The sequence below is a fragment of the Lygodium microphyllum genome, chromosome 14 (genome assembly GCF_053477565.2).
Source record: "Lygodium microphyllum isolate KBCC chromosome 14, Lygodium_microphyllum_v1.1.10, whole genome shotgun sequence".
NCBI classification, from domain to species: domain Eukaryota; kingdom Viridiplantae; phylum Streptophyta; class Polypodiopsida; order Schizaeales; family Lygodiaceae; genus Lygodium; species Lygodium microphyllum.
Window position 1 is genome coordinate 15,150,213 of NC_141148.1, and position 26,811 is coordinate 15,177,023.

Genomic DNA, 26,811 nt, shown 5'->3' on the forward strand with positions numbered 1-26,811 from the left:
TCAAAGCATATACCAATGTCAACAAGTGCGGGCTGAAATAAGCTCAAGCTTTCAAAAGCATCCGGATTCAATGACAAGCTCAAAGTCGTCCCTCGATGATCAATACATCATAGCATAACCCAAGACATACATCCAGAACCAATACGCATATGTCAAAGCAATGCCCCATCAAGAAGACCCGTAAGCCATGCAATCCATCGTGCATTCAGTCATCCTTTAACACTTTACTACAACAGACTACAAATCCCAACAATGGAAGTAGTAGGAGTCCTTTGGGTAAAAACAAGAGGCGAATATAAACACCTTCACTCACTTCCCCAAATTCCTAGAGGATGAGATCATCTCCAAGTTTGTGGACAGCTTGCACACCACCATTTCGGTTGATGAGGAGACACGCATTGGAGCGGGCTATGGAGTAGGCTATTACCTATGAGAAGCAAAAGAAGCACAAGAAGAGGGATCAATCTTACAAATAAACTACTACTTAAGCAAAAGAGAAGGGCAACACCACAAGTAGCAGGGAAGATACTTTCAAGAAGGCAATTGCTTGGGAGGAGCAAAAGAAGCTAATGGAAGAGAACAAGTCTTTCACATGCAAGCAGATGCTATAAATTGCTAAGAATTGCCTCAAGAAGCCTAACTCAAAGGATAAAACTTTCAAGGTAGGGATCAAGACCGTGAAGGCGGTCGCAACCTTGTCCATCGCAGATTTTACCCTTAAGATAGCACCCTTAGGAGATGTGGACTCTCCTTTGGGTGCTATGACCTTGTGTTAGTGCAAGCAAATGGATCCATGCGATACTAGTGTGGCACAATCTGTGGAGCAAGCTTTTCAACTTAAGAGAAAAACCAAAACTGAGAAATACCACTTACAAGAAACAGGTGGAGGAGATAACTATCCAAACAAAAGTTTTCAAGGTTCAAGATACTTTGAAGGTGGCTCCTCTCCTCAACATCAATATGATTTTAGGGCAGCCATGGCTTTATGGCCACATGGGTTTGGTGGATCATCACTCATACTTCATCCTTATTCAGTATGGAACTTGGCAAGTGGTGCAGACGCACCATTGCACCTGGGTGTCTCAAGCTCAGCCAGGTGCCAATGGTAGTTATTTCTCTTCTCAAAGTGAAAAGAGTAAGTCACAAGGGTGGCCATGCTATGATGGCATATGTGCAGAAGCTTGAGAAGAAGTCTTCTTTTGCTTTAGAACACGAGATGTGACAAGAAAAGCTTGGCATTGCTATGAGACTTCGATCCTCTTTTCTTCAATGAGTTACCTCAAGAGTTGCCCCCATCATGACTGCAACATCTCAAAGATTGAGTTAGTTCTAGGAGCAAAACCTCCCTTGAACACACCCTACCACATGAGTAAGAAGGAGCTTGAGGAGCTTCAAGCATAGATATATTTTGGAGCACGGATTGATTCGGGTCAGCTCTAGCCCATTGAGTGCTCAAGTCTCGTTGGTAGAAAATGAGGATGGGAGCTCACATCTATATGTGGAGTACAAGGCCCTCAATAAGCCCATCATAAAAAACAAGTTTCCCTTACCACAAATAGATGGGATCACCTAACAAGATCAGTAATTTTCAGCAAGCTAGATTTGAAGTACGGTTATCGCTAGATTCGGATTGCTTTGCAAAATATTTAGAAGACTACATTACAAACTCCATTTAGGTTGTTCCAATTTGTGGTGCTTCCTTTTGGACCCTCAAACACGCCTACTTACTTATCTAGACTCGGATATTGCAACCTAGCCTTGGGAAGCATATTATTGTTTCCCTAGGTCATATGTTGGTTTAAAGTTTGTCTTGAGAGGAGCATAATGATCACTTGTGGAGGGTCTTGCAATTGTTGCAAAAGAACTAGCTTTTCTTCAACAAGAAGAAGTGTTAATTTTGCATGATATTAGTCTCTTACTTGGGACAAATCTTTTTCGCAGGGGTGGTTTCCATGGATCCTGAGAGGGTTGAGGAGACAATCATGAAGTTGCCTTGTCCTAAGATGCATTGAAGGTGTGTGTGTTCTTTGATTGGTAGTGTTCTATCGTAGGTTAGTGAAGCACTATGCACAAGTGGCATTGCCTCTTATGGATGTAGCAAGGGGGGAGTTTCAATGAACATTGACACAAGATGGACCAAGCTTTCAAGGAGTTGAAGGATATCTACTCTTCACATCCTGTATTGAGATTATCAGATCTCAATGAACCTTTTGTGGTGATTCGCGATACCGAACATCACGAAGGACATGAAACTTGCTTATGAGACGCAAATTGGTGTATATAAAAACATTCTTTGGCTTAAGCTTGTTCCATTTCTTCGTATGAATGAGAGAAAATTTTCTCCAATTTCTCTCGCATAGTCAAGCACAAATGCCTTGAGACAATATCCTAAGTGCCAAGCACTGCAATTTAGTATCTCTGCCCCAAACCCTCCATTTCACACCTTGATGCATCCTCTTCTCATCCTTTGCAATAGGGCGCGCAAATGCACCTAACTCAAACTTATACTTATCCAGTTCATCATATAACTCCCCTTGAGCACTTACATCATAGTTTGAAACACGTTCAACTACATCCATCCAACCCTTACTCACCTCCCTGTCACTATCAAGATTCTCTACTCTCCAAATAGAATGGAGCACAAAAGCAACGACATGCAATGGAGAGTGCATCATGTTCCATCGGTCTACACAAAGTGCCTTGACTTGCTATAGCTTTGAAGCACCAAAAACCTCAAGACTTCAATATTTCTATCATGTGATTACTGAGCTCATACACAAAGTGCCTTGACTTGCTATAGCTTCGAAGCATCAAGAACCTCAAGACTTTCAATATTTTCTATCATCCAATTAGTGAGCTCATACACTAACCCCATGGTAGCACCCTCTCTATCAACAAGATGCAAAATCTTTAAAATTGGAGCACATAGCTTCACAATCTTGGCATTGATCCAAAATGAAGAACCCAAGACAATAGATGAGACCTGCAAAGCCTTGGCACTTTTGGTCACTTTCTTTCTACAATACTCATCACTAACAACCATGTGGTGCAATCCATTGAAGACTCTCTCATCCCACATGTTTGCCACAATGATAAACATATATGCAAACCGATTTTGTGATGGTTTAAGAAATTCTTTGAGCTAAACTTTCTATACAAAGCAAGAACTGCACTTTTTCGTGTGACAAATGTCACAACCTACACAGCTTCTTTCAAAACAAGCTTCACCCACCATGAAAGTTCTCCAATATCCTCAAAAAGTAAATCAAGGCAATGGCATGTGCAATAGGTGTAAAAATGGTTGGCCACTCTTGCTCAACCAAGTGACCAACACAAACACAGTTGGTTGCATTATCCATGCACACTTGGACTATTATTTTGAGGCCCCACTTCCAAAATGGCACTCTTAAGACTTTCAAAGGTGTACCCTCCTCACTTATACTCACCACTTGCATCAATTGATCGCAAGAATGTGCAACCAAACATACATGACACCATTACATTGATAATGGATCGACGACGTGCATCGAACCATCCATCACAAACAATGCTATAACCATATCTTTTCCATTTCTCTCTAAGATCAAAAAATCTCTTTGCGCACATTTGACCTCATCATCCAATTTCTTAGTGCACAAGTGATGGTATGAAGGGGCCTTGAAGCTTGGGCCAACATTTCCAATTGCCTTCACCATGTCAAGAAAGTAAGGACTCCTCACCTTCCAATGAGGAATGTCCTCTGCATAAAAGAACCAACGAAGGACAAGTGATGCCTCTTTCCTTGCTTGTATGTCCCAATTTTGAAACAAGGAGCCTTCCCTAGCATTAGCTTTGTGCTTTTTAGGCATCATTCCATGAGCATCACTAGCTTGAGAGGAACAAGAAATCACATTGGCACTAGCACTTCATGATGCATCTCCCAATTCAAAAACCTTTGCATCCAGTGCATCCTATGAACTCATGGGAGCACTTACATGCAATCTACGAACTGCATCTTTCACATCTTGGGGTGCACTAGAGCATTTGTCAACCCCAAATCCCTTCAGCCCCAAGATATGGGCATGAATACAAGCAAGGCCACCATCCCATGTGTGGGAACAATATTTGTATTGCATAACATGCTGTCCATTTGTCAATTTCTGCAATTCAATGACGAATTGTCACTCTTTTCCTTGCTTTCGAACCATGTTGACCTGGAAAATTAAGATCAAAGAGAGAGGATGAAGCTGAGTACTCAACAGTGAACACATTGCAAACACAATGCAAAGGACTAAGGCGAAAACTCCCACAAACAAGGCACCGGAATGAAATCCTCAAGCTGGGGCAGTCGTGGCCTTTTTTTTAAATGGGCAAAAAAACATCAAGTGGCATATCATACGTTTTCATACCAAACGTTTTCAAACTTCTAGCATAATGATTCATACACGTCTAAATCAACATTGTCAGTAGGTATCAAAGGCAAAAGTTGTAATAAGTTATATTAGTCAAGTACTACATGGCAACAACTTTTGGCCTAGAAGATTTTCTTAGCAAATAATATCAATGGTGACATTAGAAACTAGGCATTAATTACTTAATTAATGCCAACTCAAGGACTAATAAATGCTTAGCATTTCTTTAATGACAAATTGGCCTAGCCAATTTAATTATTGGTTGGTATAGTTAATTTTTTTAGCAAGAATGAACAATTAAATTAATTTTCAATATCTTAATTCAAAATATTAATTTAATTGGCTGAAAATTGCTGAAAAATGCATTTAGAAGGCTACCACTTCAAAACTTGCCCATGCAAGTGAGAGAGAGGCTATTAGAGGCTAGTGGAGCCTCATTTCAACATTGTGGAGGTTGGGAGAGGAAGAGAGAGAGTTGTTGCTGCAATTTTCCAGCCATTAGTGATCAGCCTAGCCATTGGAGGCTGCCAAAGAGCTACCCTCAATTCATCAAGAGGCCATTGGAGGCAAATGACAACCCCTATACCCTGTCTATAGGTAGGTCTCAGCAAGTTTGGGGCCCACAAGGGCAAGTGATTGCATGTGAAACTCCTATTGATGTTGGGCTATAGTCAATCAGCCATTCACAGTAAGGCAACATTAAATTTCAGCCAATTTTGGCAATGGAACTCTGAAATTTCTCTCTCCAGCTTCCTCTCTATCCTCCCAACCAATTCACAACTTCCCTCAAGAGATCTTAGTCAAATTCAGTCCCAATAGGGTGCAATTGAAGAATTTTTACCTACTAACCCCTAATTTACAGCTAAAATTAGGGTTTACCAGTCACTCTAGGAAGGGTGCTCAAAATTTAAGGCCTAGTACTTGAAATTCAACAATTGAATAGAGGCCAACTAGCCAACATTAAGTTTAGGCTAGAATTTGCCATTCAAGGAGCAAATTGAAGGCCAACCCCCGAGCAAACCAAGGGTCAAATTGGTTTGAAGGCTTGCCGGTTGCTATGGACAGCAAAATGTATTGAAGAATGAAGGAGATCAAGCTAGATCTTAGTGTACTTCGACCTCATTTTTGGGGTCAACCAGGTGTCCAATGTCCAAGATTAAGTAGTAACATTTGCATTTTTAGTTTATGTGAATTTTATACTTGCTGTAGTTAGTGCTTAATCATGTTGCTTATCACCCTATGCAAAGAGGAAGAATGGTTTCACCGACAGACCTAGTGTAGGAGCAATGTTGCAGCAACATGACCATCCAATGGTTTGTGAAAGTCAAAAACTCAATGCAGCTAAGTCAAATTATTCCACCTATGACAAAGAACTCTAGGCCATTGTACATACCTTAAAGAAGTGGAGATACTATTTGATAGGGCAAGATTTCCTTATGAAGTCTAATCAACAAGCTTTACACTGCCCTCTCACTCAATCGCAATAGGATATGAGTCCTCGTCAATTGCATTGATGGCAATTATTGCCTCAATTCAGTTAAAGATTATGTACCTAGGAAACAGACTCAAATAGCAAATGCATTGAGCTAGTAACTGTCAAGATTGTGGGAGAGAAGGAAGGAGTCTCACTTGTAGCTTTCTTGCTTGCACAATGGGGGAATACACACACAGGTGGAGATTAAAAAACAGTTTTCCTCTTCTTAGTTATATAAGCCAAAAATAACACTCATACAAAGAAATAGAAGAACCCTATATATAGGTCTCAAACCAAACTCAACTAACTAAGGTGGCATACTAACTGAGCCACGAACTAGAGTAGATAAGGATAGCTGTCATCTAGCTATTATTCATGGGCAGTGTACCAACCGCATCTGCAAACTAACAAGTCGGTGACATAAATGCACAACAGTCACCCTGGCATATCACGAGTGGAGCTCGATATTTCAACACTCCCCCTCGAGCTCAATCCCAATTCCTGCACACCAAGCAGGTCTCTGAACTTGCGCAGCTTCTCTGCGCCCAATGCCTTCGTGAATATGTCAGCTACCTGATCCTCTGTGCTGACATAAACTAGATCAATAAGACCTAGTAAAACTCTCTCTCGCACATAGTGATAATGCACCTCAATGTGCTTTGTTCTAGCATGATAGATTGGGTTATTTGCCAAGTGTATACTACTCATGTTATCACAATAAATGACAACTGGCCCATCTGTAGGCTGATGCATATCATAAAGTAGCTTATGCAACCAAGCTACCTCACATGCAGCCATTGCTGCACCCCTGTACTCAACCTTTGTGCTCGACAAGGCAACTGTAGGCTGTTTCTTGCTGCTCCAAGTGACTGCAGCACTCCCAAAAGAGAACACATACCCACTGGTAGATCGTTTATCAGAAATACTACCAGCCCAATCAACATCAGTGTATCCATGCAACTGTATCTGAACCCCAGTCTCATAAAGTAGTCCATACTGCAATATGGACTTCACATACCTAAGTATGCGTCTAGCCGCATCCAAATGCGGTTTCCTTGGAGCCTGCATAAACTGACTTACCAATCCAACAGCATAGCTCAAATCTGGCCTGGTAATAGTCATATAAATCAAACTTCCTACTATGCGTCTGTACATAGTAGGGTCTTCCACAAGCTCGTCTGCATCTGCGCTCAGCTTCACATTCTGCTCCAAAGGAACTGAAATAGGCTTACAGCCTGTCATCCCATATTTGGACAACATATCCAATCCATACTGCCTCTGCAAGAGCCGTATCCCACTTGGTGATCTAATCACCTCAATGCCCAAGAAATAACGCAGCTCTCCCAAATTCTTCATCTCAAATTTCTGCTTCAATAGCATTTTCACATGAAAGATATCTTCATCACTGTCACCTATCATAATCAAATCATCAACATAAATGACAAGTAGCATAATACATTTCTCTGTTTTTCTCACATAAAGTGAGAAATCTGCCTTGGAAATCTAAAAGTCAATTGTGACAAGATATTGTCCTATCTTGTCAGACCATACTCTAGATGCTTGCTTCAAGCCATACAATGCTTTCTTCAACCTGCAAACAATGCATATAACCTGGTGGCTGCTCCATATATACCTCTTCTTGCAAATCACCATGCAAAAAGGCATTATTTACATCCATCTGATGTAAAGACCATTCCTTTGATGCAGCCATAGCAATGACTGCTCTTACGGTTGCCGTCCTTGCAACCGGACTGAATGTTTCTTCATAATCAATGCCATATGTTTGTGCATATCCCTTGACTACTAATCTTGCCTTGTATCTATTCACAGAATCATTTGCATTGTGCTTCACCTTATAAACCCACTTACAGTCAATTGCATTCTTACCTTTAGGCAAAGATACCAATTCCCATGTAGCATTTGCTTCCAAGGCATCCATTTCTTCATCCATGGCTTTCTCCCATGGCTTGCTCAAAAGAAGTGGGTTCTGGTTCATGTATCACTTTGACCATATAGGCATAGTGAATAGCTGTAAATCCATCATATTTCAGCCTATCCACAGGATACCTAGCTCTGGTAGACCTGCGCAAAGTAGATTCACTCTCAGGTGCTCTCAAAACATCCCTGGTCTTCCTTACTCCAGGTGTAACAATAGAAGGAATACCCAACTCATCATCAATGCTCTGTTCTGAGCCACTGGATTCACCATCCACATAAGAGTGACCTGCATTCACATCAAACATGGACTGATCTACCTTCTCTTTTCCTTTTCGTGATACCTGAATACCACTATCTGTATTGCTTTGAGAATATTCTCCTGATCTCAATCTGCCTGTCCATGGTGAAGAATGTGAACCACTGCTAGAGGACGCTCCATGTCCACTAATATTTTGTGACTGCTGCTGTGAATTCTGTGCAGCATTACCATTTTGTGCATCTACATCATCAATCACATTTACTGATTTATACCAGCTACTCATCTCATCAAAAATATCTCTGCTCACTGTAAACTTACGAGTAGAAGGGTTATAGCATCTATACCCTTTCTACTGCAGAGAGTAACCAATAAAGATGCACTTCTCAGCTTTTGAATCCAACTTGGATCTCAACTCATCTAGCACATAAACATAGACAATGCAACCAAAAATCTTCAAATGAGAAATATCTGGTTTCCTACCAGTATACCTCTCCTCTGGAGTCATGCCATGTATTGCTACAGTGGGAGTCCAATTCATTATGTAGACTGCTGTAGCAACTGCTTCAGCCCAGTAAAAATCTGGCAAGTCTTTTTCATTGAGCATGGCACGAGATACCTCTCCAATATGTCTGTTTTTAATTTCTGCAATTCCATTTTGTTGTGGGGTATGATTGCATGAATATTGCTGCTTTATGCCATGCTCCTGAAGGAACCTTGCAAACTCATTTGAGAGGTACTCTCCCCCTCCATCTGACCTTAGGTATTTTATTTGCAGGTCTGTCTATTTTTCAACCATAGCTTTAAGAGTTTTAAATGCCCAAAACCTTCACTTTTCTTTTTCATAAAATACACCCAAACTTTTATGCTATAGTCATCAATAAAAGTGACAAAATAATGACAGCCTCCAAGAGATGCAGCTTTAGTAATCCACACATCAGAGTGGATTAATTCCAATGGCTTCTTACTCTCTTGAACATGTCTAGAAAATTGTTTCCTTGCCTATTTTCTAAACTGACAGCCTTCACATACCTTATGCATTTCTGTAACCTTGAATTTAGGCAATCCTGCAACAATATTTTGGACCTGCATTGATTTAAGTCGCTGTACATTAACATGACCAATGCGTTTATACCAAATATCAATATCTGCAACTACACCGATCCCATGTGCAAGCATTGTTGCACTCAATTCAGACATGTCTGCATCCAATGTAAACATTCTGCCATTCTTCTTTCCTTTTGCTATCAAGCGACCTTTATTTTTTATATCCTCAACAAAGCATCCATGAGGATTAAATCTGACCTGCAAGCCCTGCTCAACCATTTGACCAACAGAAACCAGATTCTTGGTGATATTCGAGACATGAAATACATCTGACAGGTATTTTTTTTTCCCATCTTGTATAGATAAATGAATTTTTCCAATCTGCACAATAGGATATGCAGTATCATCACCAGTCTCCACAAATCTTGGTTTTTCCATTTTTCTTGCATCCTCCATCCATTCTACATGACCTGTCATGTGGTTTGATGCACCTGAGTCAACATACCATACATCGTTGCTTTCTTCTGCACTTGTCACAGAATTATTCATGTGCTACACCATAAACAAATGCTCATTTCTGTCATTACCCTGTCTACTAGAAGATGCATAATTCCCTTGTTGCAATTTTCCGTTCATGATATCATTCTGCTTTTTATAGCAGTCTTTAGCCATATGACCCATTTTACCACACTAGTAGCATTCAACATTGCTGTTTGCATTTTGGCCTCTTTGCCATCCACCACGACCTCTTTGGCTCCCCCTGCCTCTAGAGTTACCACGTCCTCCTCCATAGGACTGGTTTTCTTAAGTTTGCTGCATATTCTGATTTCTACCACGGCCTCCAGATCGGCCTCCTCTACCTCTGCCTCTACCTCTTCCAACATTTGGGTAAAAGACAGCTTCTTTTGAAGTTCCTCCTGAAAAAGATGCACCACCATTTCTCTGCTCCTCAGAAATTAGAAGAGCAATCAACTCCTCAAAATCAGAAAATCTTTCACAGACGGAAATGGATGTTCGAAACTGTGCATAATCCTTTCCTAGACCATTCAAGGTCACAAAAACTAAATCATCTTCCACTGGCGACCCAATGGAAGCAAGTGCATCTGCAATCTTCTTCACCTTCATGTGGTAGTCATTGATGCTCATATTTTCTCTTTGCACATTATGCAACTCTTGCTTAAGCTGCATTTTCCCGGCTTGCGTATTTATACTACACATTTTTTACAAAGTATCCCATGCCTCCTTTGGCGTACTTGCATCTTGAATATGCACAATCAGAGAGTCTGAAATGCTGATAGACAGCCAGTACATAACTTTCCTAGCTCTCTCATGCCATGCTTTAAATACTTGCATTTACTGTTGATTAGGAACATCAGGAAGAACTGGTTCTTCTTCATTTCCTGCAACAAATTTCCAATATCCTTTTCCCATAAGGGAATTCGTCATTCTAAACTTCCATGCTTGGAAGTTGTTCTTATCAAGCTTTTCAGTAACAATCTGTGAAAAAGAATCAGACACCATTACAGAACACTGCAAAAAATTCTGTCACTGCAAAGAACACAGCTTCAGCCTCACAAGGACAAATCTGCAAAACTGACGAAAGTGGTATTTGACCACATAGTCACTTCCTAGTGACGATTTTGTATCAACAAGCAATAAGGATGATTCTGTAACTCCCAATGTCTCTGCGCATAGGCATACGATGCAATTTCTACATTAACTTTTCACCGACCTGTAGAACAGTGGTCGCACAGCATAAAACTGGGCCTTTTCCTGAGTACGTGCAAAAAACTTCCGCCTCCAAAACAGACTCCGAAATGGCCTCAAATCAAAAAAACAGGGTCACCAAGGGCTAAAGCCATGTCCCGCAACATATACTGTCCTCTTGCTTCACCGCGAATGGCATCTCAACCTGAGACAATACACTCTTGCACTTTCCGGCTATGCTACCTGCAGAGACTTGCTCCCAAAACAGAAGAATGAAAGCAATACTGGTCCTCTTATCAGAACACCGCGAACTTAGCTTGCTTTCTTGAGCTCCTTACCACAAACAAGGCTCTGATACCATGTCAAGATTGTGGGAGAGAAGGAAGGAGTCTCACTTGTAGCTTTTTTGCTTGCACAATGGGAGAATACACACACAGGTGGAGGCTGAAAAACAGTTTTCCTCTTCTTAGTTGTATAAGCCAAAAAGAACACTCATACAAAGAAATAGAAGAACCCTACATATGGGTCTCAAACCAAACTCAACTAACTAAGGAGACATACTAACTGAGCCACGAACTAGAGTAGATAAGGATAGCTGTCATCTAGCTATTATTCATGGGCGGTGTACCAACCGCATCTGCAACTGACAAGTCGGTGACATAAATGCACAACGGTCACCCTGGCATATCACGAGTGGAGCTCGATATCTCAACAGTAACTACATACAATGATCCAGATTTTGGTACAAAGATGCAAAAATACAATCAAGGTCTTCATTTAGATTGTGTTGAAGAATGGGTGGATGTATTTTCATGACAAACTTTGTCTTAAGAGCTGCAAAATCTTACAAGGCCACTATTCTACAAGAGGCATATAATGCACCTAATATGGGACACCACAATAAAGGTTCCACTTATAAGAAGCTTTGACAACATTTATTTTGGCCACGAATAAAGTAAGACATTCATTAATATATGAGGGAATGCCAAGCATGCCAAACCTCAAAACCAAACAATTGCAAGGTGATGGGAAAGCTACAGCAATTACTTGTTCTAGATTTGCCTTGAAAAGAGATTTCCATGTATTTCATTACTAACCTTCCAAAGAGCAAGTGGTTTCAAAATGATGCAATCTTTACAATGGTGGTAGGTTCAACTAGTTGGTTCAACAAGCAAGAGAGATTGATTTTATACAAATCCAATGGGAATACAATGAAGGTTGCCCCACTTTTGATCAAACATATCTTTCAAGAGCATGGCTTACTAAAGAGGACCATGTTTGATTGCAACTCAAAAGTTCATTAATAGGTTTTCGAAGACTTTGTTATATGGCCTTGGCACAAAGTTAGTATTCTCTACTGCTTCTTATCCACAAATTGATGGGCAAATGGAGAATTTCAATCATACCACAATTACCATACTTCGTTGCTATTGTTATGAAAGGAGCACCTACCATTGGTCGAGCATGTGGTCAATGATACCATCCACACCTCTACCAAGCCAACCCCATTTGAGATAGTTTACAAGTGGCTAGTTTATTCAACTGCACCTTGGAGACCTCTATCAAGATCTATGTGACGCATCAATTGATTGTGGATATAGATCAAATGTTAAAGTACATTCATGAGAATATCCAACAAGCACAACACCAACAAAGGGAGGCCAACAAACATCATTGTAAGTTGATCTTCAAAGAAGTTCAATAGTGCTATCTCAAGATCCAAAAGCAACATTTGAAGTAGTTTGGCAATTTTCACATAAGCTAGCACCTCACGAAAGATGGGCACTTTTCACGTTACTAAGAAGCTACGTGAAGTCACTTACCAATTAAAGCTACCCTCTGATTGAAAGATGTATCTAATGTTTTATGAGTAATCATGTGAAGTATCATGGACCTATTCCTACTCAACCCCAGATCACGAGACTCTAGAGTTAGTGGGCTTCGAGAGCTATTGGTACCAAGACAAGTGTTGCTTCACTAGTGCAAGAAGGGTAATCAAAGGAAGAAAGAAAGAGTATTTGCTCAAGTTTTAGGGTTACCCATGCATGAGGTAGTTTGGATGGATAAGTCTCAATTTGGTGATGACTTTGTCTTTACTTCAAATCTACCAAGAGGCTATGAGACTAGGGGCAGCCACAATTCTAGTGGGGGAGAATACAATACACTTGGGCACTCCCCACATATACATGCTCATATGTCAAGCAAGGGATGGGAACACATGGGGGCAAATGACATGGTAAGACAATTGCGTGGAAGGTGAGACAAGTCATGGCAAGACTTGTAGATGGTGTACAACACATCGTGTCAAGATGACCGAGGATAGCAAATTGTTTACCCTTTGCAAGAGTTGGTTGACATTTTTCCTAAGGCACAGCCTTAAAAGTGTTGATGACATTGCACATCATTATGTTGAGAAACCCTTCACCTGCAATTTGCGTTTTTACGTTTTGTATTTAGGGTTTGCAGCCCCAAAAAGGGGCACCATCCTAAACTGACTGTGCCTATTTATAGACCACTCTCCCATTCATTTCTCACGACTGGTTCATTCAGTCTGTCACCTCTTCTCTCCAACCTCTCCACTACCCTCACACCCCTTCAAGAGGACATTGCGGTTAGTGGTTCGTGGCTATCATCATCATCTTCCTTGTGCTACAGCACCCTTGTTCCCTTATATCACATTTACTCCATGATTCAGAACTTCATCATTCCATTCATCAGAGTTTTTTCTCTCTTCTCTTCTCTTCTCCATGTTTACCGAGTTCACTCCATATTCCTTCCCGCCAACCCTACTGTCTCGCTAGTAGGTCATCTTTTGACACATTAAACATTAAGTTAACCTACTTTAATTAATAAAGTGGCAAGCAAACAAAAAACGTTGGTTGGATTGAGACTAATGCTTGATCAAGGCAGATTTAAAACAAACTGTTGGCAATGTGCTAGGGCATCCTAGTGACTATCCTCAAGCAAGATAGCAAACACATCTTCTATTTGTGCCAAGTTGCAAGGAGCAACAAAGAGCAAGTCTATCCTAAGGTGAAGAGAGCTATCTAGATAGGACAGTTAGGCAACTTCATGGATTCAACCCTCAAAGTTGATACTTGTACAAATCTCTGTTAAAATGCTATAAATAAAGTCTTGAGGATCTCTTCCACCTTTCTTGGCTTCTCTCATATTCTATTAAGTTGTGCATTAGGACTATGAGTCTTCCAATCAAATACCTTTACATGGTCTCAACGTGAGAAAGTACATTCAAAGGCCCAACACTAGTCCGCCTATTACTCAACTAGCTTGTATAAGGCCATGCAATTGGCTCACCACTTGCATGCCACCCGAAACCCTTCTTATAAGGATGGATAATTACATGTATTTAGTACTATGAAGAAGGGTAATCATAGTGACTCAGGTTTCTATAGTGAAGTCAAGTCCCATATGTTGATTATATACAAGCTTTAGGTGCACAAGAAAGGTAACGGAGTTTTTGTTGTATAGCAACAAGGATCAAGTGAAGGGGCTTGCTAAGATGCCTCAAAAGGGAGGAAGAGAAGGAAATTAACCATGTATTGGTTGTGAGACTTCTCTTACATAAGAACGTAATTCACTAGTTCCATAGCTTGTTGCACCCCCACCTCCAACATCTAAAAACATCTCATTGTATAGCTCCACTGATGTTCATCAATATGTTGGATGGGACATCACAATAGCACTATCTCTAGTGAGATGAGCCCTCGATGTCTGCTATGATTCAAAGACTCGTCAATTTAAATCTCCTGAAGGAAGTGGTTATCCTACTTGCAAGAGATGATTATTGGGGGTTTGTTTAGAAGTTTTCCCTACAAAAATTAGAACAAAGTAGATGGTGATGGCCTATGTATGTGACATCTTTAGGATGATATTCTGTATACCTTACTCTAACTCCACAAGCAAGGATGTATGACCCAAACGTTCCAACCCATTTTCAACATGTTGGGAGAGCGCACCAATTCAGCATATTTTCTGCTTTCAACAGCAGCAGTCTTCAATTCCAGTTTCAACGGTATCAATTAGGTTCCATGCTTGATAGCAGACAGTTTTGCAACTCTTTGGTAGATTGAGCAAGAATTTCCCATGGTTCCAATGGCAATCTTATGTCTAGGATGCATGCAATCTGAGGAAAATGTACAATGCATGAGGCATGACATGTGCCATCTTTTTTCAATTCTTTTGAAGGTTACTGAATATTCCTAAGGATGTCATATTCACCATGTCCTACATTCGTCCAACTTCATTGAATGTTGGATGGGGAACTTGGATCTCACTGTATCATGTGTATATTTCTGCCCCACGCTTCAAGCACATCCACATGTCTGATTATTTTCAGATCAGTTTAGTTCCACAGACCACTCCTTCTCATAAACTTCTCGGTTTGATTGTATCTTATCATGCCTTTGCAAGTACATGATTCATGTTGGCAGCTTCATACATACATGTAGACGATCATGTGTGAGTCGGTAGATATAACATGTTTTATTATCGGTCCACTATGCATGAGGCTGGGATCTTATACAGGATGGGCAATGCGATCCTGATTTCTCGAACAACACTAGCACTGCTTGGTGGCTTAGTGTCGCACGAAGATCAAGTGATAACTGTGGGATAGCGCTACGCCACTCTGGCAGCCCACTTGGTTGGATCTACCATAAACGTTCCAAAGGAGAAAAACTGGTTTCAAAAGCGAGAAAGTATGGCGTTCGCACCTGAGATGTCATCGTGTGTCGTTTTCGGTATGTCGACGTAGGCTATGAGAATCTGATTTCAAGGAGAGGATAAGTATCACAATAAAAACAAAAGGCAAAGCCATGCAGCCTGGAAAGGAAGGAGAGAACCTTCTTTCGCAAGGCGGTAAGAAGCACAGTTGACAGGCGAAGTAACAAACAGCAAGCAACAAAGGTAGAGAAGACACTAACCTGCAGCTCGAGGACCGACGGAGGAGAGAAAGCTCATCGATTATGAAGAAGAAGCCGAATGCCGATCGTTGCACACGAGCGCTTATACATGCACACACAAAAGTCACCAGTGGATTTCAACTATATAAATACATCTTCAATGGACTGGCTTATTCAACTTTTCAAAAAGTTATTTCAACACGATTTTTTGGGGGACTCTCGAAAATCAAGTTCGTGAAGGCTGAATGCCTTATTTTAAAAGTTCTGATTCGAAATCAACTTAAATCTATGAGAGGCCCACCACTCAAACTACATATACTTGTAGTGGCGGGACCATCAACTTTCCGATGGACAGCCACCCCGAAGTAATCCATTTAGAAGACCTAGTTATATGCAATCATTGAATGTGTTGTGCTGGTTAACGAATCACCCACCATTTTTAAGGGTACTCCATTCACCACCACAAGCTCCATTTTCACAGAAGACGAAGTTAAGTTGCATCAAGTTGATACTCCGCATCAGTTGTTTTGCAAACTGAGTTGACTCGTGCAAGTCAATTGACATGCACATCCGGACTTTGAGTGTGTCTTTATTTCTCACTCTGTGTCATCACACAGTAGCTTCAAAGTCCACTTCTCTTCAATATAGAGTTTATAGCCCACATTCCTCAAGTTGAGTAGAATTGCAAGCTATGCCAAGAGGAGGTGAAGAGCAAGGCGCACTACATATGTAGACACAGAGCTTATAGCGCAATCTAAGCTAGATATCCCCTACTATTCGTAGGCGACACCTCCCTTGAACTAGTCATAGAGTCCCCACACCAGTGCCACTTGGGCCAATTCCTAGTCGAGATTTAAAGGCTCCGCACATCACTACTACAAGATGCCACTACACAAAGAGGGGGACATCAATCACAACTCATCAATTTCTTCTAGACAATGGACCACACACACACAACACCCACACAGAGAGGGGTGACAATCTTGTTGGGGTAAAGGCGCCTCCGCCGTGCCACCCCGTGTATTACTACACTGACAATACCCGCCACTGCACACCGTAGGTGGCGAGCGCCCGTCACCGTCACACTTATTCTTTATTCATTCAGTGACTTGTGAATAAAGGAAGGCCCGGTCACACATTGTGACTGTTGGAGTTCCCATTTGTCTCTCTCTCTCTCTTTTCTTGCTCTTGCTCTCTGCCATAGCTCGTGCATGGTCTTTCGATCCTCTCATCCCTTTCAACTAGTATCAGAGCTTGGCTTCCAATTGCTCGAGCTCTTCTCGGTGCTTGCTTAGCTTCGCATCGACTCCCTTCTTGCATTGGATCTCCATCCCGACAGCCATATCCAATCTCCCCGAGCTCTGTCACTCCCTGGCTTCCCGAGCACCTTCCCGGCCTAGTAAAGGCACCTCCGCCGTGCCACCCCGTGTATTACTACACTAATAGTACCCACCACTGCACACTGCAGGTGGCGAGCGCCCGTCACCGTCACACTTATTTTTTATTCTTTCAGTGACTAGTGAATAAAGGAAGGCCCGGTCACACATTGTGACTGTTGGAGTTCCCATTTGTCTCTCTCTCTCTTTTCTTGCTCTTGCTCTCCGCCATAGCTCGTGCATGGTCTTTTGATCCTCTCATCCCTTTCAAATCTAGAGAGCTGAGGATATCAAAGTAGTATGTCACTCACAAATAGATGCATAGCAAACACAAATGCTACATTAGGCGGAGATGAGGGAGATCCGCCACCAACATGAGCAACCACAAATAGAGTTGAGGGCCTAGTCATAATACTTACCCTCATACTATTTCGTCTACGATGTATGGCATACTCTATCCACTGATCCCGATTAAGTGGAACTAGTTATAAGGATATCATTCAATCACATAGCTAGACATGTACTATCTCATCCTCCCATCATATCCTTATATGAATGTTATTTGGTTTTGTACATCGCCTTAGCTTCTTTTCACAATATATCACTAACGATATTTTAGCATGTCACACTTTGATATCTAGTGACAACTAGCATTCTTCATGGTTTTGTCTCATAGGCTTATTCTAGCCTCAAAAGACATTAATATATCTTTCTTTCTTTCTCTCTTTTTACAACATTGAATTTGGAAACCATAGATGAAAAACCAATGTATAGAAATAAGGGGCTACAAGCTCGCAAAGATGCTTTGTATCATGCTGAGAAAATAAATATTAAAGCACAAAAAAATGTCGATGCATGACTCGCCAACGTAACTCTCTACTCTGAGCTTCACCCACACACAATGAGCCAATGGATGATTTGCTAGTCTTTTTGAGCATGGAGCGTAGGCATGTGGCATCACCAAACTAATTTTCTCTCCTCCAATACTATCACTTGATGTAAAGTACTCTCCCTTTCTTCGTAGTTTCCTCCTAAATGACCTCTTTAGGTTCTTGGATTTTCTACTCCTCCATATTTTTAACCAACTTATTCTAGGACCTCCCCCTCTACCATATCTCTTGTTGTTGACTGAAGTTCTCAATCTCTTGCCCTTTTAAGTGGATTAATGATTCCAAATTTTTTATCTTTTGTGTCAATTTATGATTCCTAATCAACAAGCTTTTCTTACAAGGTTTGGATCCTTCCAATTGTGAAGAGGGATGTGAGACCTATGAGACTAATCTAGAGATCACCATCTAAAACTTTGATAACTCCATGCAAGCTTATTTGGAAAGTATTCACTAGTTCTAACCTTATGCTATACATAGAGACACATCAAAGACAGGAGAGTAGCTTTCCAGCCATACCTAAACATTGATTAGCATCTACATATATGACAATAAACCATGCATAACTAGGGGACCCATGACCATACTATATGAAGAGGAGTTGCATAGGTGATATAAGTTTTTAGACAAGATGGGGAGACTAAAAACACATTGATCAAAGTTGAAGGGACTACAAATGTGTACATTGCAGTATGATACTTTGCTTAGCCACTTCTAAATATGCTTTCACAAGAGACGAGTCATCATACATCTCATGCTATGTAGACATAAGGAATTTCCAGCATCAAATACATGTTACTCATCAAGGACTTCATTGCCACAATGTTAGCCAGCAAACCACTTTGTTTGACATGTCAAAGCTTATATATGACAAGATGGACCTAGATGAGGCATGCCTTACCAAGACCTCATAAGATATATAAATGACATTACACCTTATGGAAGAAATCTCCTAAATCTAAGTGGAGCAACTCACCTTTTCACTTTTAATGGCATGGCACAATGGCCATGCCATTAAAAGTTGTAGAAATCATTATTATTCATTTGGACATGGATAGAGTCCACTTAATTACCCCTCTCTCTCTCTCTCTCTCTCTCTCTCTCTCTCTCTCTCTCTCTCTCTCTCTCTCTCTCTCTCTCTCTCTCTCTCTCTCTCTCTCTCTCTCTCTCTCTCTCTCTCTCTCTCTCTCTCTCTCTCTCTCTCTCTCTCTCTCTCTCTCTCTCTCTCTCTCTCTCTCTCTCTCTCTCTCTCTCTCTCTCAACATTCATTGTTTCAAACAAACTCACTAGAGTGAGAGTAGATCATATAGTCATATCCTCAACATGCATGTAGCACCATGCTAGTAGTTTTATTATCCTACTTCAACACCCGATGATCCATTTCTCACATGCCACTAGCCATGAATATATTGACTACTTCAACACCTAAGCTAGTAGCCACAAATGTATCCCTATGTAGATCTCAGTTGTAAACATGTCATTGCCTCTAGAGGGGTTTGCATCACTATCTAAAGGCATTTTGCACACACTAACGATGCCAACCTTTCCTCATATGTAGATTGGATCAAGGCCATTGTGATGGGAATGCATTCAAGAATAGCTAGTATGATGCATATGAGCACCTATTTACAAAGGGAAGATGGGATAGCTCATGCCATGAGTCATAACACATTTTTCAATGCCTCATTTGGTGTAAGAAATAGACCCAACATGTTAGGATTAAGGAGGAGTTGTACTAGCTCTTCCTCAATCAAATTTGTAAGTAGACTTTGAGGAGACTCCATGTGCACCAACATGCAATCCCTACTACCTCACTACATGTTTGGCATGCAGTCTCTCTATCATGCACCCAACCCTTCATTCTTCTTTCAAATAAACATGGTATTGGGATCTATTAATTAGCTACATAATGATGAGCCCTTCTCACATGCAAGGGGCCTACTTGCCCCTTTCTAAGACACATATTCAATAGAGCCTTTTGCAAGGGATTTCGATGTAGCTAGGGAAACCATCATTATAATATCAATTTGAAAGGCAAGTTATCCAATAGAGCCTAGCAATTGATCATCATTGGCCACATGTTGGCCAACATTTTGGGTTCTACTCTTGAGCATGAGTTGAGTAGATGGGCAACAACCACGAGCACACCACAACAACTAAACAAGATGCATAAGACAAGTATATTGAACCCTTGAACGTATATTTATCCTATGTGCCATCATTGAGGAGATTTGGGCATACCAAGGGGAGGGCATATTGCTTTGTGAATGTCCACAAAGCATTTGACACGGTATAATGGGCCAAGCTCTTACATTGACTCCAAGCCGTAAGAGTACCACCATAGGTTATATGGGGGATCTTTGCACAACATAAGTCAATGACAAAAGAGTAGAAGTACTAGGTGTGATGTTTGACATACTCCAAACCACAATTAACATGAAGCATGGATGTTCCTCTTACCACTATCTTTGGACTATATATTGATGAGACTATTGATATAGATAGGGCATAAGAAGTATCACACGAGTCTTGAACCTCATCATACTATATACAAGCAACATTACGATGATCTTAAACTCTCCCAAGGAACTAGCATGTCATCTCAATGCCAATATTTAGATTGTGTTATATCACACTTGACTGAGAAACAATTATTATTATTGTGTGCACACATCATTTTGGAGTGTATGCTTGCTTGTTGGCAATTGCATACCCTCTCCTTTAGCCACAATAGACCTAATAGTAAGATCATATATTGACACTCACTAAAGGTATGCTAGAGTCTATATCTTTGTCTCTCTTCGTTCTAGTTCCTCTTCTTGTCAATAGGCATTGGAGTGTCAACTTTGCAAGGGCTTCTTCATTAGCAATAGAGAGGGGACCTAAATCATGAGCCAATCACGCATCAATAGTAGTGCTTAAGAACTTAAGAACCTTTAAACACTGCAAGATACCTACCACTATATTATCCTTCCCTTCAAATTCCAATCTCAATCTTGCCCCCGCACAAGATGGACTCTATGAAATCATTGTAAATCAAGATGTTACTAACCACAAGGTCAGTGATTGAACATGCAATAGATTAACTCCAAAATGATAGCTCTTTTCATATTTTTATTTTCACTTTTGTGAATTTTATAGCAATTTCATGTAAATATCAAAACATGTTTATTAGATTTTGGTTGCAAGGATGCACATACACATCTTAGAGAAAAAGAAGCTCGAGCTCAGAACACAAAGTGTATCAAGTGGCATAAATAGAGAAGATTTACATGACTAAGCATGCATGCATATATATATATATAAGAGACTAGGGAAAAAAGGCTTCTTAGCATGGGAAAATGTGACCTAACAGCTCTCAATGTGTTTACACACATCACTACCAAAACATGGTAATAAATCACCCATGAGAATGATGCAATGAACAACAACCAAAATTGGCACTCATATACAAGAAAGTGCTAGGATTGGTGGACTTTGATCAATCCACAAAAGGGAATAAGCCTAAAGCTTTGCATGACATGCCATATAAGCCCACAATGTATAGTTAGTTCTATCCAAGTTGTCCTCAACAACCAACATACAAAATACGTTATTGTTGCTAGTAGCCATGGCCATTGACTAAACTTGATGCAAAAGATATATGTATAGATGAAAATTCGCACAAACCAACTTGTACTATAGAGTACAATACAAATTAGACTATAATCCCTTGGCTATAGAAATTTGATCGTTGTAAAAAATTATTCACAATAGGATAAAATAGCATGTTTAGCACTTGCTAGCAAGGCAAACAGAGCTTGAATAAAAGATCTAATGATGTCAAGCCCTATAGGATAACCTATAACACTGTTGGACTTGCGAATGCTCGTTATCTCTCATCCCAATCAGAGGAGATGAGGTAAAGGGTATTGAAAACTTTGGCCTAGAAGTTGAAGTATGCTTTTAATATTAGGATTGTAGGAGTGCATATGTGGAGGTATCACAAACAACGAGCAAGAAAAAGAATGAGTGACATCATAAATTTTAGAGAGTAATAGAAAGTCCAAAGAGTGTTCCCACACAATGTACATCGCAATAGCACAAAAAATCTTTCAAAGGCCAATGTACTCCTACTTACAACTTTCAAAGAGTAATAGAAACTCCAAAGAGTGTTCCAATGCTATCTCACAACTTTCAAAGATGCGTAAAAAGCAAATAAAAAATACTTCTACTTACACTTTCAAAGATGTGGAACAAGTAGATAGAAAGGCCAAAGATTGTTCCATTGCTATCTAGATAAGACTTGCATGACACTAAAAAGAAACAATCCTAAGAAGATGATTTTGCACACATGGTTACAAAGGAGAAAATGTCAAGGAAGATAATTTGTATAGAAATATATCATAAGTTCTTCCTTTTCCCTTCTAATCTTAAGGGAATTCACAACACAACCTTAAACATTTTGGTTGCCTTCAATACTCTTATCATCCAAGAATTCGTCTAAAACATCCACTCGTGATATGCTACTTCATAATTGAGATAATTTCTAAATTCAACATCATGCAACTCGCCTGAGGCTTAGAAGGTTTATTTCCATGATCAATAAGTAATTCTATGTTGTTTATTATTTGTGTGATTTTGTAGTATTTCTTATGATTCAGTTCTAACTTTTCTAATGATTTTATAAAACTAATGCTAATCCTCTATACATTTTGACAAGTGTATGATAGAAGTATATGGTAGAATATATAGTACTATCATTAAATTGCTTCTTCTCTACCTAAGGCTGGGCTATCTGATCTATGTATAGTACCAAGTATAGCTTGATACACATAAACTATCTTAGATTTTGTGTTGCTATGATACATTAAGCACAAATATGGTCAGGATCCACATGTTTTTTCAGGTGCTTTTAAATTTGCTTGCAGGTAGATGTAATTAAAATTACATAATCCATCATAATTATTTTTTATACTTATAATATTATTGACATATATCAAATATCAATTATTTACTTTCTTGCTTTAATTATTTATTCTTTTAAACATATATATTAGAAGAACCTAGATGGCCCAACTTGATTCTAGATGATATTGAATGTATGATTAACTAGGATCTCCACTTCATGTCATCCCTTGAGAGGCATCTTACCACCTTCCTTTGATTCAAAGAGCACCACTTCAAAGGTTCATCAATTCTTTCTCTGTTGCTAAATTCACACACACACACACACACACACACACACACACACACACACTCTCTCTCTCTCTCTCTCTCTCTCTCTCTCTCTCTCTCTCTCTCTCTCTCTCTCTCTCTCTCTCTCTCTCTCTCTCTCTCTCTCTCTCTCTCTCTCTCTCTCTCTCTCTCTCCCTCCCACACACACACACACACACACGTGTGTGTGTTTTACTATGAAGTAAGATCTTTTGTACTACTTAAATAATATATATTTGTGCTATTGCAATTTGCAGGACATAGAAAAATAGAAAAGGGAAGTTTACAATGTTACTAGCTTTTAGCTAGGCAGTTTTCAAAATCATTACAAGTATAACAAAAGCATGAAAGAGAAAGGGACCATCTGATACCTATTAACCAAACAAGTAGAGAGTTAGTAAGGACTATAGTCTAACCTGCATCACTAGTATGAACAGTAGCCCCTTCTTGTTATCGTTGTCACTCAAATAAGCTAATGCTACCTTGCTATGATCCATAAAGAAAGAAAAAGCTATTAATGAAGAATTTATCATAGTAGCATGGCCAAAGTTGGGGTCTTTATATAAGAAAGAATACATTAGAGATATGGAAGAAGAATAATGGTGGAGTACTTGTGCTAAGACATTGTGGTTATACCCTTGAGTAGAGGGCAAGCCTATGCGTGCATGTGTGTATCCCATATGATAAACCTTAGATCTTGCATGCATGTAGTCCTATCATTGATCCATAATCTCTCACCTTTTCTCATGTGAAAGGTGTGTTCACATGAAATGTTTCCTATAGTCTCCACATGTTCAAGTAATAAACTATAAACAAATGCAAAATAAGGGTGTTTACATAGGTAGTCTATAAGAAAAAATTCTAATTTAGAATTACTTCTACTCACGCCTTTCAAACAGACCTTAACACTAGGCAAAAAGGCCAAAGGGTGTTCCATTGCCATGTGAATGCAACTTGACTGATACTAAAGAGAAATACTTACATTCAGCCACTTGAGCATCTTAACTCTAAAATGATAACAATACAAAAACAAGATAAATTAAGACAAATACCAAATAAGAAAATCATCCCAAACCATGACAAAATATTCATGCCAATAGTTTACACTTCAAAACAAGCTAGGTGCTCACTAGTCATCATATGGAGAGATGCCTGCCAAAACATCTATTGCATCATCACCTACTTACGAGCTGCTAGTAGCCATCTCCTCAGTCTGGCTCTTCTTTGGATGAAGAAGAGGCAAAGCATCCAATGAGATCAATGTCTTGTCATCATCCAATGAAATGCACAAAGTGATCTATCTAGAGTCAATCTTGAAGCAATGGAGCAGTGCCACACCCCAACTCAAGGGCAACCCCTTCATAACAACAAAGACACTCTAAGTAGCATGCAACAAATTTGTGGCTTCTTTGCATGGGTCCCCCTCAAATCATCTCAACTAATTTCTCATGCTCTACTATTAAGAGGCAAGTGTTGGTACACAACTTTGTCCTAAGGTTGAAGTTGCAGTGCCTCAAATAGAGATGGTTAGTATGGGGCTAGTATCCAAATACAAGGGAGGTTCGCATCCATATCTTTGAACTAAAAACAACATGGAAGTAGAACACTGTATTAAAATAATAAAATCAATATCTCATTTCCACATACTTGGGCTAAAGTCATCCTCATCATTTGGGATATTCCCCTTATCATTTGGATCCTCTCCCTCATGAGCACAATTTGATACTCCTTGAAATATGATACACCATAACTAAATAATCACCATAAGGATTGTCAACATTGCTTTCCAAATGCAAGTGTCAATACTCAAAGGAAACACTAAATAATCAAATGCAATGCCAACAACTATTACCTCCACCACTCAATGTCACTTCCTCATCTTGCGCTCTAGTATCATCATGTCACATCCCCCCAAAACTTATTTTCTCATCTAAATCTACCAAGGGCAATTCTCCATCTCCCACATTGAGAGAGAGTGCATATTAGGAATCTACATAGTCATGGCCTCATTGGTTAGTGATACATGGGCCTTGCATGCTACATGAAGGGAAGGCAAGTGTCCATCATCCCTCCAAAACAACAAAAAATTATCATGGAATGGGAGATCTCAAAAGTGATTTGCAAGAAACCCAAAATCAAGAACTTATATTTGATTGTCATACTTGTCAAACACAACAAAGAATCTCACCTATACAATAGTATCTAGGCATCCATTTGAATCAAGTCAAAGTTTGTTTCTCAAATTTTTTTAGCCCAACACTCCTCTCACATGCCTCAAGACACACAATGGTCAAGAAAAGACATTTTCTATTTCAATGTAAACCTCATCAAAATACATTTCCAAAGAATAGACCACTAGCACAGTGATACCATTTGGGTGCACAACAAAGTCTTGAGAAGGATCTAGATACCCTTGAGAAGCACTCTCTCTATCACAACACCTCCCTTTGTAGCCAAATGTTTGCATAAACCAAACAATCATTTTAGTAGAACATTGGAGAGAATACTTTAAGAAACCTCAATTATGTGACACAATACTTGCAAAAGTCACGGTCTTCCCTCAACACCCCACACACTACTCTTGTTGCCTTGTTTGCCTCCAATAACGACAGCCAATGAAGCTTGGTTTGTGCAAGTACTAGAGGAAAAATACCTATCAAATTTATATTCTTCAATGCTGCATGGTTTCAACATTCCACTTCAATGATAGAACTTTTCTCCACCAGACTTGGATCAACAATGCTTGAGATCTTCAATGAGAAATCAACAAAATATTGCAAGCAGCACCGAAACAATACCAAAATACAACATGAACAAGCTTAAATTTGAGAATATTTCATCAAAGAAAGTAAATGAATCTTCTCATCTTTCCAAATTTCTCACTATACTTTTGAGTTAGGTCATCCATCTCTTTTGTTTTTTATTTTTGAAATTCAATAGGCATCATAATAGAACACAAAGGGTCAAGGTTTTTTTGGAGATTGCTATTCATTTGCATCTAGAGAACCAAACAAGAACATTCCTTTACTATAAGATGCACCAAAATATCTAAACACAATGTTAAATAACAGAGTTGAAAAACTCACAATGTAAACCAATTTAGAGAAACCATGGCTTAACACCTTTGGTGTGCTTGTTTCTTATTCTTCCAATCAAGGCTACACTCTCAAGTTACAAATCCTTTAGGTAGTATTATGAGCTAGCTATGCATATATTGTATGTATTCACCATCTTGTCGCTGAATGAAGTGGTGATGAGAGGGTGTGTATTAGGGCTACATAATGAAAACATGCCATGATAGTGTTAATAACATATAGTTTTGCTTTGATCTGATTGACTTTTCAAGGATTGATGATTTTAGACAACACACACACGTGTTTCTATTATAGAAGAAATCTCTTAAAGATAGCCTTTCTTCATGCAACAGTGCGATGATTCCCCTCCCATACATAGAACATGCGATTAGACGTTCATTTTAGTGTGGAAGCCTCAAAATAAGGAGCTCTTCTTCAAACTCTAAGTCCTTCTCTCCAAATTGGATCCCAACCTTCCACAATATCATGAGTCACTAGTGTCCCTTGCTAGCATGAGTACAAATAGAGATAATAACAACAAAT

At 39.7% G+C, this 26,811-nt stretch overlaps 1 protein-coding gene across 2 annotated transcripts in view; it reads right to left on the minus strand.

The window, feature by feature from the left end:
• The window catches only part of LOC148025349 (paired amphipathic helix protein Sin3-like 3), a 51,463-nt gene extending 35,575 nt beyond the window's left edge, over nt 1–15,888 (minus strand). The window contains exons 1-2 of one of the 2 annotated variants that reach the window (XM_087692389.1): nt 15,757–15,888; nt 15,547–15,598 (exon numbers count right to left, since the gene is read on the minus strand). In XM_087692389.1, coding sequence (XP_087548515.1) covers nt 15,547–15,558 — 12 coding nt within the window. In that variant the 5' untranslated portion in view covers nt 15,559–15,598; nt 15,757–15,888. The remainder of the gene's footprint in view (nt 1–15,546; nt 15,599–15,756) is intronic. The other variant, XM_087692388.1, reaches the window with a different exon arrangement.
• Between the last annotated feature and the right edge of the window lie 10,923 nt (nt 15,889–26,811).